General features: G+C 37.2%; 1 protein-coding gene across 2 annotated transcripts in view; it reads right to left on the bottom strand.

Moving 5' to 3' along the window:
- Nucleotides 1–14,237, bottom strand: part of vps9d1 (VPS9 domain containing 1) — an 87,588-nt gene that overhangs the window by 20,291 nt on the left and 53,060 nt on the right. For both annotated transcript variants that reach the window (XM_059993125.1, XM_059993126.1), the window contains exons 12-13: nt 13,143–13,348; nt 11,524–11,608 (exon numbers count right to left, since the gene is read on the bottom strand). In XM_059993125.1, the coding sequence (XP_059849108.1) occupies nt 11,524–11,608; nt 13,143–13,348 (291 nt within the window). The remainder of the gene's footprint in view (nt 1–11,523; nt 11,609–13,142; nt 13,349–14,237) is intronic.

The raw sequence follows: 14,237 nt of genomic DNA, 5'->3' as shown, positions 1-14,237 counted from the left end.
TCTGAGTCAAAATAATAGACAAACATAATCTGCTGAAACTAATAACACAAACAATTGTACTTTTCATGTCTTTATTGAACACAATGTTTAAACATTCACAGTCCAGGCTAGAAAACAATATGTGAACACTTGTATTTAATAACTGGTCGAAGCTTCTTCAGCAGCAATAACCTGCACCATACGTTTCCTGTAGCTGCTGATCAGACTGCACGAAGGTGAGCAGGAATTTTAGACCGTTCCTCCATACAAAACTGTTTCAGTTCTTCAAGGATACCTTGCATGAACAGCTCACTTCAGGTCATGCCACAGCATTTCAATTAGGTTAAGGTCTAGACTCCAACTTGCCCATTCTAAAACATGAATTTTCTTCTTTCTGAACTATCCTGTTGTTGATTTACTCTTGTGTTTTGGATCATTGTCTTGTTGCATCATCCAACTTCTATTGAGCTTCAGGTTAAAGACCGCTACCCTGACATTCTCCTGTAAAATGCCTTGATACAATTTGAATTCATTGTTCCCTCAACCATTCCAAATGTCCAGGCCCTAAGGCAGCAAAGCAACCCCAAACAGTGAAGTTCCTTCCATCATACTTCAGAGTTGAGATGAGGTTTTGGTGTTGGTGTGCAGTGTGCTTTTTCCTCCAAACATATCATTGTGCATTTCTGCCGAAAAGTTCAACTTTAGCCTCATCTGTCCACAGAACATTGTCCCAAAAGCATTGTGGAATATCCAGGAGGTCTTTTGCAAACTTGAGACATGCAGCAATCTTTTTTCTGGAGAGCAATGGTTTCTTCTGTGGTATCCTTCTATACCATTTTTGTTTAGTGTTTTTTCTTATAGAGACTTCAGCAAGTTCTAGAGATTTCCGCAGGTCTTTTGCTGTTACCGTTGGGCTCTTTATCACCTCCTTCAGCATTTCTCGTGGTGCCATTAGTATGACCTTTGCAGGATGCCTACATCTAGGGAGAGTAGCAACAGTACTGAATTTCTTCTATTTGTAGACAATTTCTCTTAATGTGGACTGATGAACACTCAGGTCTTCAGAATTGCTTTTGTAGCCTTTTCCAGTTTCATGCATCTCTACAATTCTTCTTCTAAGGTTCTCTGGAAGTTGTTTTAATCGAGCCATGGTACACATAAACAGATCTTTCTTAAGAGCAGGCTCTTTCAGTAATCCGAATTTGTGTGCTTTTTTTTTAAAAGAGGGCAGGGCACCTCTACAACCCACACCTCCAATCTCATCTCATTGACTGGAACACACGACTCCGAATAGCTTTTGAGGAAGGCTTTACTCCAGCGGTTCACAAACTTTTTTGAATCTAGACTGTGACTGCTTAAATAGCGTACTCAGTATTGACAAGAAGAAGCACAATCGTTTGTGTGTTACTAGTTTAGAGATTGTGTTTGTCTATTATTGCGACTCAGATGAAGATCAGACCACATTTTATGAGTAATTAATGCAGAAAAACAGAGAATTGCAAAGGGTTCACAGATTTTTACTTGCAACTGTAGGTGCATAGTAACTGGTTGCATGCCCAGGAAAGGAAAAGCCTACAGAAAGTGGTGGATACAGCCCACATCAGCATAAGCAAAGCAAATCCCACCACTGAGTGCATTTACAAGGAGCACCGGCACAAGAAAGCAGCGTATATCATTAAGGACTCCCACCATCCAGACCATTCTCACTACTACCATCAGGATTCTGAAAAACACTGGATTCAAAATATGTTCCATGTGCTAATAGCTACCCCCATTCTTGAGATAGATAAGCCTGCTATTCTTTACCTGTTATTTGAACCATAATCTGGGAAATGTGCAAGAAATTATTGGCTGTAAATGTGCAAAACTAATCAGTCCAATTATGAAATGAGTGCCTTGCTAAAAGTCATGCAAAATGAAAAGGTGAATTTAAACGTATCCAAATTAAGGCTCAGAGGCAGCTCAATTGACTTCAATTCATTTATGAAAATTCAGGTTGAAAATACTTGAGAGGTAAAGAACTGCACAATCATTAGACAAACTATTTAAGTACTTTTGCATTAATTAACTTTGTTTTGTTATCTGAAGAAATATTTCAAAACTGAGATGATCGGTAAAAAAATTATTTAACTAACTGTATCTATGCTTCTGATATACCTAAGGAAATAACTTCCAGCTAGAGATGCTTCTTTCTTCCCCCAAAGTTGCCAAAGTTTACTCTCATACGGAAGAGATGGTGAATAAAACTTAAGATCCTTGAGCTCCCGGCATAGAAAATTGGAATATTCTTTTAAAAAAGTAACGGAAGTAGAATAGGATCTTGATGGTAGTAAATAACTGTGACCTAGTGACATCAGCGCCGGACTTCAGAGCGAAGGCTCCCGAGTTCGAATCTAGCCGGCTCCTTTGCATGCTTTCCATCCGTGCTGGGTTGAGCATTGAGCTGGCAACTCGGCCTCGTAAAAACAAGAAAGCCTGCTTAAAAAAAATGCCATCATGACGGCGTCACGACTCCACTCGGAGTTAGGGGCTTTCTTCTTCATTGTAGAAACTCAAAATAGTGCATAGAATTATAGTTAAAAGTTACGGTACACATATGAGAATTATGAAACATTATGAGAGGTTCACCATGGAGAAAGATTACGAGAGAGCAAATTGGCACCAATTCTGGACGAAATCCTCTGTATTTCAGGCACCTCCTATGACTGACAACGAACCAGAATGACTAATCTGATCACTGGCAGCTATTGTCATAATTACTGGCAATTTCAAACGTTATGTCCCTTTGATACTTCTGTTTTGTTTAAATTGATGCCTCCACTGCTGCAGGTGTGAACTTTGAGGAACCATTTAAACTAGATGGCATACAAGTATTATCAGAAGATCAAACTTTGCTGGAACAATTATCTATCATTATCATTTGTATGATTTCCTTCATCTTACTCTTTTGCTAAACTCTCCAGATTGAAGGGAACAGAAAGAAATGCTGCATAAATACTGCCCCTCCAGGAGGATAAGCACATAATGCGTAGGTCAATACATGGAACATAAGTTTTGAAATTCTTTATAACAGCATTCAACATTTTAATGTACAGGAATTGTTACAAAGAAAAAGTTGTTCAGTGTTCTAGACATACACAATCTTTAAACTTTCAAAGGTTTCCTTACTTAGCATGCAGAATGGAGGACTATTGAAGGTTAAATAGGATTTCCCAGTGCAGTAAAACTCTGCCAAGTAATCTAATAGCTACTCACTGCATTTAAAGTATTTAGACTTACAAACACAGATGCTTGATAAGCAAACACTAAAATCGATGAAAACAATAGCTTTGCGTGACAGAGGATGAAGGTTTTACATTTCTATTTAAAGTTGTGGTTAGTTAGTTACTCACGCACACTCCCGTTCTCAGTGTATCTTGCAAGCAGAGGTTTGTTTGTAGCCCGAAGCAAGACTGAATCAGGTTTTATATAGTGAGAAATCAATCTATACATATTACTTAATAGAAACTCAAAACTTCAAAAGCAACATAGTGTAGGAATACACCAGATCTTGGCAAAATCAACAGAACTGTTTCAAGTGCCATAATTAGCTGAAAATACCCAGTTATCCTGCTGGTTGTTTCTAGACAGATTGCTTTGCTAAGTGAAGTATATGCACAAGATATTACACTATAACTAGACGGAGGGCTAATGGGGAGAAATCAGACCGTATTTCTGTTCATCATCAATGAAAAGCAATTCCAGATGAAAACTTATGTCACCACATTGGGAAAGAGCAATTTCAAGGCTAATTATATTGTTGTTATGTTCAAATGGCCTGTTGATCCAGACTGTGTAGGTTTATGACAAATAAAAATAAAGTCAATAATGAGTGAGATGCTAGCACTTGGGAAACCCCATACCAGCAAGAAACAATGATACAAAGGCAGGGGAAAATACAGTTTATAGAAATTAATAGCAAGATTAAATTTACTCCCATCAGCATATACTGGATTTGAATTCATGACTAATTCATAATCATAATTCATAGTGGCTATTTTAATTGAATATGGCATTAAAATGGTATATGGTAGTAGAAATAAATGTGCAGACTACTTCCTAAATGAAGAGAAAATCCACATATCTCTGATGCAAAGGGACTTGCGAGTCCTTGTGCAGAACACCTTGAAGGTTAACTTGAAGACTGAGCTGGCAAATGCTATGTTAGCATTCATTTGAATAGGTCTAGAATACCAGAACAAGGATGTGAAGCTGAAGCTTTATGAGGCACAGGTGAGGCCTCACCTTGAGTATTGTGAACAGTTTTGGGCTCCTCATCTAAGAAAAGATGTGCGAGCACTGGAGAGGGTTCAGAGGAGGTTCACAAGGATAAAAGGTTATCATACGAGGAACTTTTGATGGCTCTGGATCTGTACTCTCTGGAATTTAGAAGAACGAGGGGGGATCTCATTGAAACATTTCAAATGTTGAAAGGCCTAGACAGAATAGATGGGGAATGGATGTCTCCCATTTTGGGGGTGTCTAGGACAGAGTGCACAGCTTCGGGATAGAGAGGTGCCCATTTAAACCAGAGATGAGGAGAAATTTCTTTAGCTAGAGGGTGGTGAATTTGTGGAATTTGTTACCACAGGCAGCTGTGGAGGCCACATCACTGGGTGTATTTAAGGCAGAGATCGATAGGTTCTTGATTGGTCATGGCATCAAAGGTTACGGAGAGTTGGGCTGAGGAGGGGTAAAAAGGATCGGCTATGACTGAATGGCAGAGCAGAATCGATGGCCCAAACAGCTTAATACTGCTCCTATGTCTTATGGTCTGGTGATCTAAAGGAAATTCCAATGAAATTTTGGAGAAGCTTCAAAGGAGGTTGACAAGGATGAAAGGATGAACCATGCTCAGAACTCTACCCTGACCTGCTTCTCGCTATATTCCAGCGGGCACCATCTCTATGCTCAAGGACAGAAGTCTTCATTTGCTTTTCCTTCAGTCCACAAAGCAGGAAGGAACACTTGACTGTTCTTGTTTTACGGCAGTTGGCACCCAGCTTAATGGTGCATTACCGCCACTTTCTGCTCCGGAGTGTGGATCAGATGACAGATTTACATTCTAAATTCCTTCACCCATTCACATACACACACACACATACCCTAATCTATACTTTATCCTTCCTTCTTTGGCCACCCTAGTACCCTATTCCTGCTTATCCATCATATCCTATAAAAAAAACCCTGTATCCCTTAAGAAAGCTAAAAGTACCCTGACCTGTGCCCTCTCACCCATGCCCAGTAACCTTTTTAATGTGAATTCCTGCACCCCCAATTCCCTTAGATTAATTCTCATCATCTCTCTCTGTATCCCATACTTCCTGCAACTCAGAATTACATGTTCTACTGACTCCTCTTCCTGACATTCCTCACACAATCCTGTCTGGTGTTTCCCTATCATTTTCATCAATTGACTGTTAGACAGGGTTCTCCAACAGGCATCCACTGATAGATTATACTTGAGGTTGAAGTACCTATCTGTAGCTCTGGAAGATCTCTGTAGATCCAAGAACAAAGAATATGCCTTTGCAGATGTTGTTCTTTGGGTTTGGCCTGTTCCTCTGGTCCTAATGGGGCTCCTCTCCTACCACCGTCATCAATGCAGCATACATCCATTGAGCAGCAACATTACCCTAGCCTCATCCCCACCGCTCTGACAGAAGAATACTGCTAGTATTGTGGTAAGTTCCCTTTAGGAGTTATCTGTAGAGAATGCACCTGCTGGGCTACATGCTGACAACTGCGAGAAGGCTAAAAAGAACAATATCAGCTTCATTGCACCATTACAGAGGGAGAATCAACAAAGTCCTTGCTGTTTATGGAATTCCAACAAGAGCATTATGATGCTGTTTTAATGCCAAAATTTGGGAGCAATTTCTAGGTGCAGAAGCTGAACATAATTGTTTATTAACAGCAATAATAATCCTAGTTTGATTTTGCACACGATTTTTTACTTGCACTAAATATGCTTACATAAGCACTATTATTGATTGGCGTGTGAGTGCTATTTTCCAGTGGCTGTACTTAACAGAGAAGTTTTCACTGCTGATAATAGAAAGCTTCCTCCTTTCCAAGTGAAATAGGTTTGGATATTTGACAATAACTTTATTCCTGAGCAGTACAGAAGCAGTTAACCATTCAATTCAGGAGCCACTGGAACACTGATCCCAAAAACCTAACCTTCCTTACTGGAAATAGAGATCTAACCCCACTGCATTCAATGGTTGCACTTAATATCAGAAAATGTATACAGTATACAACCTGAAATTCCTATTCTTTGCAGACATCCATGAAACAGAAGAAAATCCCCAAAGAATGAATGCCAGAGAAATGTTAGAACCCCAAATGGGGCTTATGCGGTTTTTGAAACAGATGATCTCAAACTGTTCAGTGAAATACCACAGAAGGAAGGAATACATAAAGGATTACGTTGTTCAAAGCAAAAGCATAGGTGACCAAGCTGAGAGAGGCCAATGATAGCACAATTAGAAGACAGTTTCTATATGTAATTTACAAACTGTACAATTTTCTGAAAATTTTAATGCTCGACAATACTCAGGGACTGTGAAGCTGATATGTTAAGCTTTATGCATGCTCAATCTTTACATTGAGAAATAGACAAACAAGAATTTTCATGCAGCAAAAAAATACAATTAAATAATAGCTTAAACAATAGAAGTTGCACTACTCTTAACCAAAAGATCTTTTCATTCTAATACTGACTCAAACTTTGCAACTGTGTTTTTAATCATTAAATGAGTGGTAGCATAAACTTAATGAGCAGTATCCACACTACTTCAAGCAAAGATTACATGGCTTTTTAAGCAACAGTGATACTAATGATTCAAAACAATAATCTGCTTTTGAGGAATTAAAAGACAAATATTTCATCATATTTAACTCTGGAAATATAGCTGCTTCAACAAAAATACACTAGCAATCTGTCATGCTCTTTCCTGATGTGTTTAAAATGTCAATGACTGCCTACCAAAATCAGAGTCAGGTTTAAAATCACTGGTATATGATGTGAAACTTGTTCTTTTGTGGTAGCAGTGCATTGCAATACACAGTAATAAAAACTACAAATTATAATAACTATATATAAAAATAATTAAATAAGTAGTAGAGAAAGAGGAGAAAAATGGTGAGGTGGTGTTCATGGGTTCATTGCCCATTCAGAAATCTGATAGCAGAGGAGAAGAAGCTGTTCCAGAAATGTTGTGTCGTCAGCAAATTGATAGATGGCATTTGAGCTCTGCCTAATCATACAGCCATGGATGTAGAAAGAGTAGAGCAGTAGGCTAAGCAGTGAAAGCACAGATCCCACCTGTACTTTATTACATTGTTACATGGCTGAATCATTTAATAAGGTAATAAATCCAGCTCACTTCTTCATTTTGTTTGTTTCACTCAGTTATGAGATTTTTATTTTACTGAGCTGCATGTGGTTTTATTTCTTTCAATGTACTTCTTCCAGCTTTGAAGGAACAAGAATACACTGCCCTGGAAATTTAAGGGGAAAGCAATTTAGTCTACTCCACTCCCTTTGTTGGCAGAATCTCAGATGGTGATGAGGAGGCGTACCAAAGAACTGATCGTGGGCTTCTGGAAGGGAAAGTCGGGAAAACACACACGTCTCTTCATCGAAGGGGTCAGCAGTGGAAAAGGGTGAGCAGCTTCAAGTTCCTGGGTATCAACATCTCTGAAGATCTATGCTGGTCCCAACACAGTAATACAATTACAAGAAGGTATGCCACTGCCGTATTTTCTTAGGAGGCTGAGAAGTTTTGGTATCTCACCAGAATTTCTGCAGATGTACCGTGGAGAGTATTCCGACTGGTTGAATCATCGTCTGGTATGGAGGGGACACTATATGATCAGAAAAAGATGCAGACTCAGCCAGCTTCATCAAGCACGCCAGCCTCGCCACCATCAGAGCATACTCAGAAAAGAGTGCCTCAAGAAAGCAGTATCCAACATTAAGGACCCTCACCATCCAGGATAAGCCCTCTTCTGTCTGTTACCATCAGGGAAGAAGTGCAGGAGCTGAAGACACTCTCTCAGCATTTTTGGAACAGTTTCTCCCCCCCGCCATCAGATTTCTGAATTGTCTGTAAACATTACCTCACTGTTTTGATCTCATTCCATGCTTTTTTTAAAATATATTTTTTATTTTTAACAATATTCTTTGACTATACTGCACTGTACTGCTGCTGCAAAGCATCAAATTCAACAACATATGTCAGTGCTAAAAAATCTGATTCTGAAAATACCAAAAACAAAAACATGCCAAAAGTTAAACAGCAGAATTGAGAAAATCAGACTAAAATACCGGAAAAGTATCAACATTTAACTAAAAAAATAACATTAATATTATAAATCATAAAGCTTCATAGCTAAGTAAAGATATCTTTTCCAGGCTTTAATTTTTAATGACCAGGTAAGCTTTGGCATTTACAGCAACCCGGATATAAACTTCAATAAAATCTGAATTCTGCATTAGGCCATTTTCATTTTTGTATAAGATTTCTGTATCTCATTAAGAATTTATTGAACTTGGGATGCGACAATTGGCCTTAAAGGGCTGACTCAACAGGGATTAAAACTGCCTCAGTGCCCTGTCTATACTGGTATCCAGTGACCCCTGGTGGATTAATATTACTCCTTTAGCCAAAGGATCAAACAAAACTCATCGTTACGGTTTAAGCAAGAACCACTTAATTATATGTGAAATACAATGTTTCACATTAGATTTAGCAAATAAAATTTAGTCAATAAGATGTTTTGAGCATCTTAAAAATAGGTTCACAAAACTAGATGTTTAGGAGAATTCCATAGGTTAGGGCCAAATGCTTTGACTCATCTATTATGGTTGGGGGATAGGAGATGGGAAACAGACTATGGGAATGCTTGAAGAAAAAAAATCAGACAATGATCATATACTGATGTGGGTTTAAAAAAATGAATTCTAAATATATCATACATTACCGATATACATTTAGAATTCTATATGCTATGAGAGGAAAATTTGTCCTAATCAGTAATTATCCGAAATGGTAAACAATACACTTGTAGTAAAGAATGCCAACTTTGTGAGCAGTCAAACAAGGATATCACTTAACCGATTATTAAAATACCAGCAGAAAGCCTAACAAAAAAATTCAATTGCATTTAAAAGAAAACCACTTCCTATAGAGAAACTGTTAACAGGACTTCAGTTAAAATTCTAATGAGAAAAACTTCCATTTGTAATAATATAAAAGACTAATTTTTCCTTAAGACAAAGCATAGCAATGAAGTAAATCACGAGAAAAAAAACAGCCTGATATAAGGTGGCAAATATTTTCAAGATTTTGAAAAGGATTACAGAGAAATAATGTCATAATTTTAGCATAGCTTTTTATAAGTAATTGTGAAGAGTTATAACAGGAAAATCGATAACACTTTTAACAGTGAGGAGGATAATCATTAGCACAGGATATCGATTTGATGGCAAGACAGGCAAACAATGGTGGTGGAATTTTATCCTGACAAGTGATAGGTGACGAACTCTGTGAAGAGCAGCTCAGATAAGAGATATACAGGTCCTAGGGCTGAGAAACAGAAGGATCTCAGTGCACGTCTAAGAATCTATGTAGTTGTCTGCACTAGATACGGTGAAGATGAAGGTTGAGTGGTGATGGTACAGCATTATTAATGACACTGGCAGCCAATAGTTGGGGTATATTCCAGTATGCCATCAACAGGAAGGATGTAGATGAGATTAACCAGATTATTTAATGGTAGGAACATTTCAGTCCTGAGGAGAGAATTGATAGACCAGGCTTATTTTCCCTGGAACAGAGGAAGTTGACATTGGAACTGACAGGAACACAAAGTTAAAAAAGGTAAACAAGAGGAAATAATTCCCCCATAAGTGTGTTACCAAAAACCAGAGGGCACTGGTTTAGGGTAAATGTTAAGATGGGATCTGAGAACCAATTTTCCTCCCAGAGGGTGGCTGTAATCTGAAAAATACTTTAGAGTAGAGGCAAGTACTCTCAACTTTTATGAACTGTCGAGATGAACACTCAATTTGCCTGTGCATAGAAGCTCAGAATCCAGTACTGGTAACTGATTTAATATAGATAGGTACGATGCTCTCTATTGATGCAGTGGGCCATTTCTGTTCTGTAAGACTTCATTACTTATAATTCAGCGAGCACATAACTCTCATATAAAGCCCTGCAATATCTGTTTACTTTTTGAAACCCTGCCACAAATCAAGAAACAGCTGAAGAAACCTGAACTCCTCAGCGGTTTGCTTTTAGCTCCTATCATCTGTAATCTAGTGTTGCCACAAAGCACATCTGCAAATATTACATACTTCATTGTCAAACTGTTCACTTGATAGTGCATATCTATGGTGTGAATAAAAGTTCAAATAGTCTGAGTGCTGTACAGACGCCTCTAAGTTTTCTGAAAAAAATGACAAATGCTAGAAATTTGAAACAAAAATGCAATATATTGAAATCACTCAGCAAATCAGGCAGCATCTGTGGGAAGAGAAACCATTAATGATTTGGGTTCCAATAAAGGGATGCATTACTAAAATGTTGCATGTTTCTCTTTCCATAGACTGCCTGATTGTTGAGTTTTTACAACATTTTCTGTATTCATTCTATAAATGATTTATTTCTTATTTATTTATGAAGATCACAAGATAGATATTTGTAATGAGGTTCCATTGACAAATTTGTTCTTTCTGACGTGGAGAGTGGAAAATTTGAGAATGAAGTGATGGGTATTATTCTTGTTTGCACTATTCATAACTAATAGCACAAGATATTCTTTAGATGCTGGAAATCCTGAGCAACATACACAAAATGCTGAAGGAACTCAGTAAGTCAGGCAGCATCAATGGAGGGGAATAAACAGTTGACACTTTGGGCCAAGACCCATCTTCAGGACTGATGATGGATCTTGACTGAAATGTCATCTGTTTATTCCCATCCATAAATACTGCCTGACATGCTGAGTTCTTCCAGCATTTTTGAGTGTTCAATACCATAATTTTAAGGGGCTTGTTGCGGCAGGAAGCAAATCTAATTGAAATTTGCTCACTGCTGTACCCTTTCAGCAGATGTAAGTGACAAGGAGAGCTAGAAAGCTTTCAAAAGAAGATTTTCAGAGAGTTCAGTGGTGGTGAGCATCAAAATGTTTATGTGGCAAACTCAGACTGTAGATTCACACAGGAAGGTCTGATTCAAAAATGGGAAAGATGAGAAAAATATATGGCAAACAAAAACATTTTTATTTCCAGAAAAGCTTTCGGGTCTTTGCAGCAAGAAAACAAAATGTTATTCATATTAAAACTTGAGACAGCTGAGCAGACTGTACAATCCAGATTTGATTGACAAACACTGAGTTATGCAATTAATTATATTTGGAAGATTATCCTAAAGATGGTAGATAGATAGACAAGCACTTCAGTCTACTAATCTGAAAACATATAATACTTACATTGCAGAAGTAACATGGATTGCACCAGCTTCCTTAGAACTGCAGTAATGATCAGCGCATTCACAGATAAGACGGAGAGTTCGCACTACAACAATATGACAGTGATTGTTAAAATTAAATTACTCATAAATTTTCCACCAAATCTGAAAAAAACATTACTGATATATGAAAAAAGAGAAAAAAAAAACCTGGTGCAAACCACGTTTCTTTAAAATTCACTCAGGAAATCTGCAAAACAAAATGTTATGCCTTGCAGCAAGATTTCTTCTTTTTGGAGACTGCTCTTCAAAAAATTATTACATTTATGTATAGTATTTGGAAAAGCAACATTTGTTGCAGAAACAGAAATAATCAATTGAAGCAGTCACTGGATTGTTGTGAATAGTAACTGGCAAAATGTACACTGAACCAATTATATGTAGGTCGGGCGGGTGGGGAGGATGGGTGGGATTGGGACATATGAAATAGGAGATAACCAAACCATAACCACAATGGCAAAACTCTAACTAATCCACAGGCAGTAGAGTCTGCAAAAGGCACAAACTCCTAGCTGGCTATTGTTAAACCTCAAAATTGCCTTAATTTAGAGGCAGCTAACTACATTTAACAACCTGGCTCCCTAAGGTTAGGTAGGCTGTCAATTTCTTGATACATTAAAATTAAAACTGGGTAGGTTAGGAGTGGTTTAGAAAATGTTAAAATTTTAAACTTAATTCATTGTTGGATATTACAGTTCACCCCAAGGAAAGTATTTTAACAACGCTGTTTTCAGAACATCGGGATCTTAGCAAAGGTGGCCAGGCTTGGTTTTAAATAATCAGACTCAAAAATACATGGTCAAATACTTCAGCGGTACTGTACGAGGTTGGAGAAGAATGAACACTAGTTTATATTGCACATTATCATATCTAACATTGGAGCAAGGATAGAAAATTAAATTGCCTGACTCCACAAAGAAGAATATGGAAATGACATTCAATACCAAAAGAACATGCAGAATGGAACTTCAGGATAGTTTGGAATTTTATAACTGAAACATTACAGAGTATCTTTACAAACAAATTAACAGGGAAGAGGAATTAGTGCACAGGGACTGCCCACACAGCATCATAAGAACATAATGCTTTGCAAACGCAACTGGAGTCATTTTAACTTTTCTTTCCTCTCCATCTGAGGCCAAAACCAATTTGATGCTTTTTTAAAATGTTTCCCTCTTCCAAATGTTTTGTACCCTTTACCTACAAATCCCATATTGTAAATTTCATTTTTATTTAATTTCTCTCAAGATGCACATCTGATCCCTGCCATTTCATTACCTCTCATTTTCTACTTAAGGTAAGCTATTTATAGGAGTTCCACAATTTGTGCAAGGTTTCATTATACTCTAATCACTTATAAGCAATTCTAGTTTATACACCTGACATCTTAACCTGGTTTTAGCAAAGATGTTGAATTATCATGCATTTAGTAAGATTCTTATAAGCTGATACTTTGTAACTTTAACAGCAAAGGTAAATACTGTAAGCATACAGTATAGACACAGTTGTAATACTAAATTATTACAATAATTCAAGTCATCTGATCGGAGAATTAGAATGTCAAAATATTTTAATGCTTACCAATACATTCAAGCTTTTTTTGTGGACAATATTCTTTGGTTATTTGTCGTAACTCCTTGACTGCAGCTTCATATGGATAGGAGTCATTTGAAGATGTAGATTCCTTGGGAAAGAGTTTAGCTGCAATACCAATATCGGCTGGACCTGCTGACTTGTACAACTTGATGCTTTTGTCAAGTGCCATTTCCCTTTGTGTATTCACTTTTCTAGAAGAAAAAAAGAATGAAAAAAAAACTTAACCATTCTCCACATCCTTATAGAACATACAGCACGTCTTCTTCGGAACCGGTCTGACCTTCTAAAATGGTTGATAAGTACTTCTCGAAGTAAAGCTATTTTTTCCAAACTCAGACTTTACTTGAATAATTCAGACATTAACTATTGAAACTCTAAGGACTGAAGTCAATCTCTCCCTGGATTTGGTGCGTTTTTTCTAAATAGATGATTTAAGTTTAATGTTTCCCTGCGGATTTTTAGATTTTACTTGTGTAATCTATTTTATTTCTGTATAACTTTATCTATAGAGAACTACAATTGATTTTAACTTGTTTTGGAGGTTTGGAGATTTTATTGAAGGCCTCCCTGTTGGTTGATTTATAGTTTAAGTTTTGCTTTTTTTCTTCTGTAAACAGTTGATAAGTACTCTCTTTAAATTTATAATTTCCCCCTTTCCCCCTCCCTTTTTTATTCTTTTAGTCTTTTATAATTTTTCACGGGTAGGTTAGTTTTAGTTTTCTTTTCTGATTTTTTTTGTATTAAGTTTTATACTTTTTCTGTTGAAGTTGTTCCTATTTGTAATTCTGTTCTCTAGTGCATAAATTAGTTATTATTTGCTATATCATTTATACGGAACTTTTGTTAACGATACGGAACTGAAAGTCATTTTTGGGTTGATTTTTTTTTGTAGAGCTAGCTGCTTTTTTGGGTAACCGTCTAGTTTTGGGTTGCGAGGATGGGGTGGGTTCTCCGGTTCCAACACTACTCACTGTTTCTTTTGTTTTCCTTTGTTATTCAGGACATGTCTCTGTTTTGATTCTACTGATCTATGTTTACATTTTTGCTCCCAGACTGTTACTGTACTGCTTGATTTTTTAT

The sequence above is a fragment of the Hypanus sabinus genome, chromosome 17 (assembly GCF_030144855.1).
Source record: "Hypanus sabinus isolate sHypSab1 chromosome 17, sHypSab1.hap1, whole genome shotgun sequence".
NCBI classification, from domain to species: Eukaryota; Metazoa; Chordata; class Chondrichthyes; order Myliobatiformes; family Dasyatidae; genus Hypanus; species Hypanus sabinus.
The sequence above is the reverse complement of the archived record's forward strand: the minus strand, read 5'-3'. Positions and strand labels throughout refer to the sequence as shown.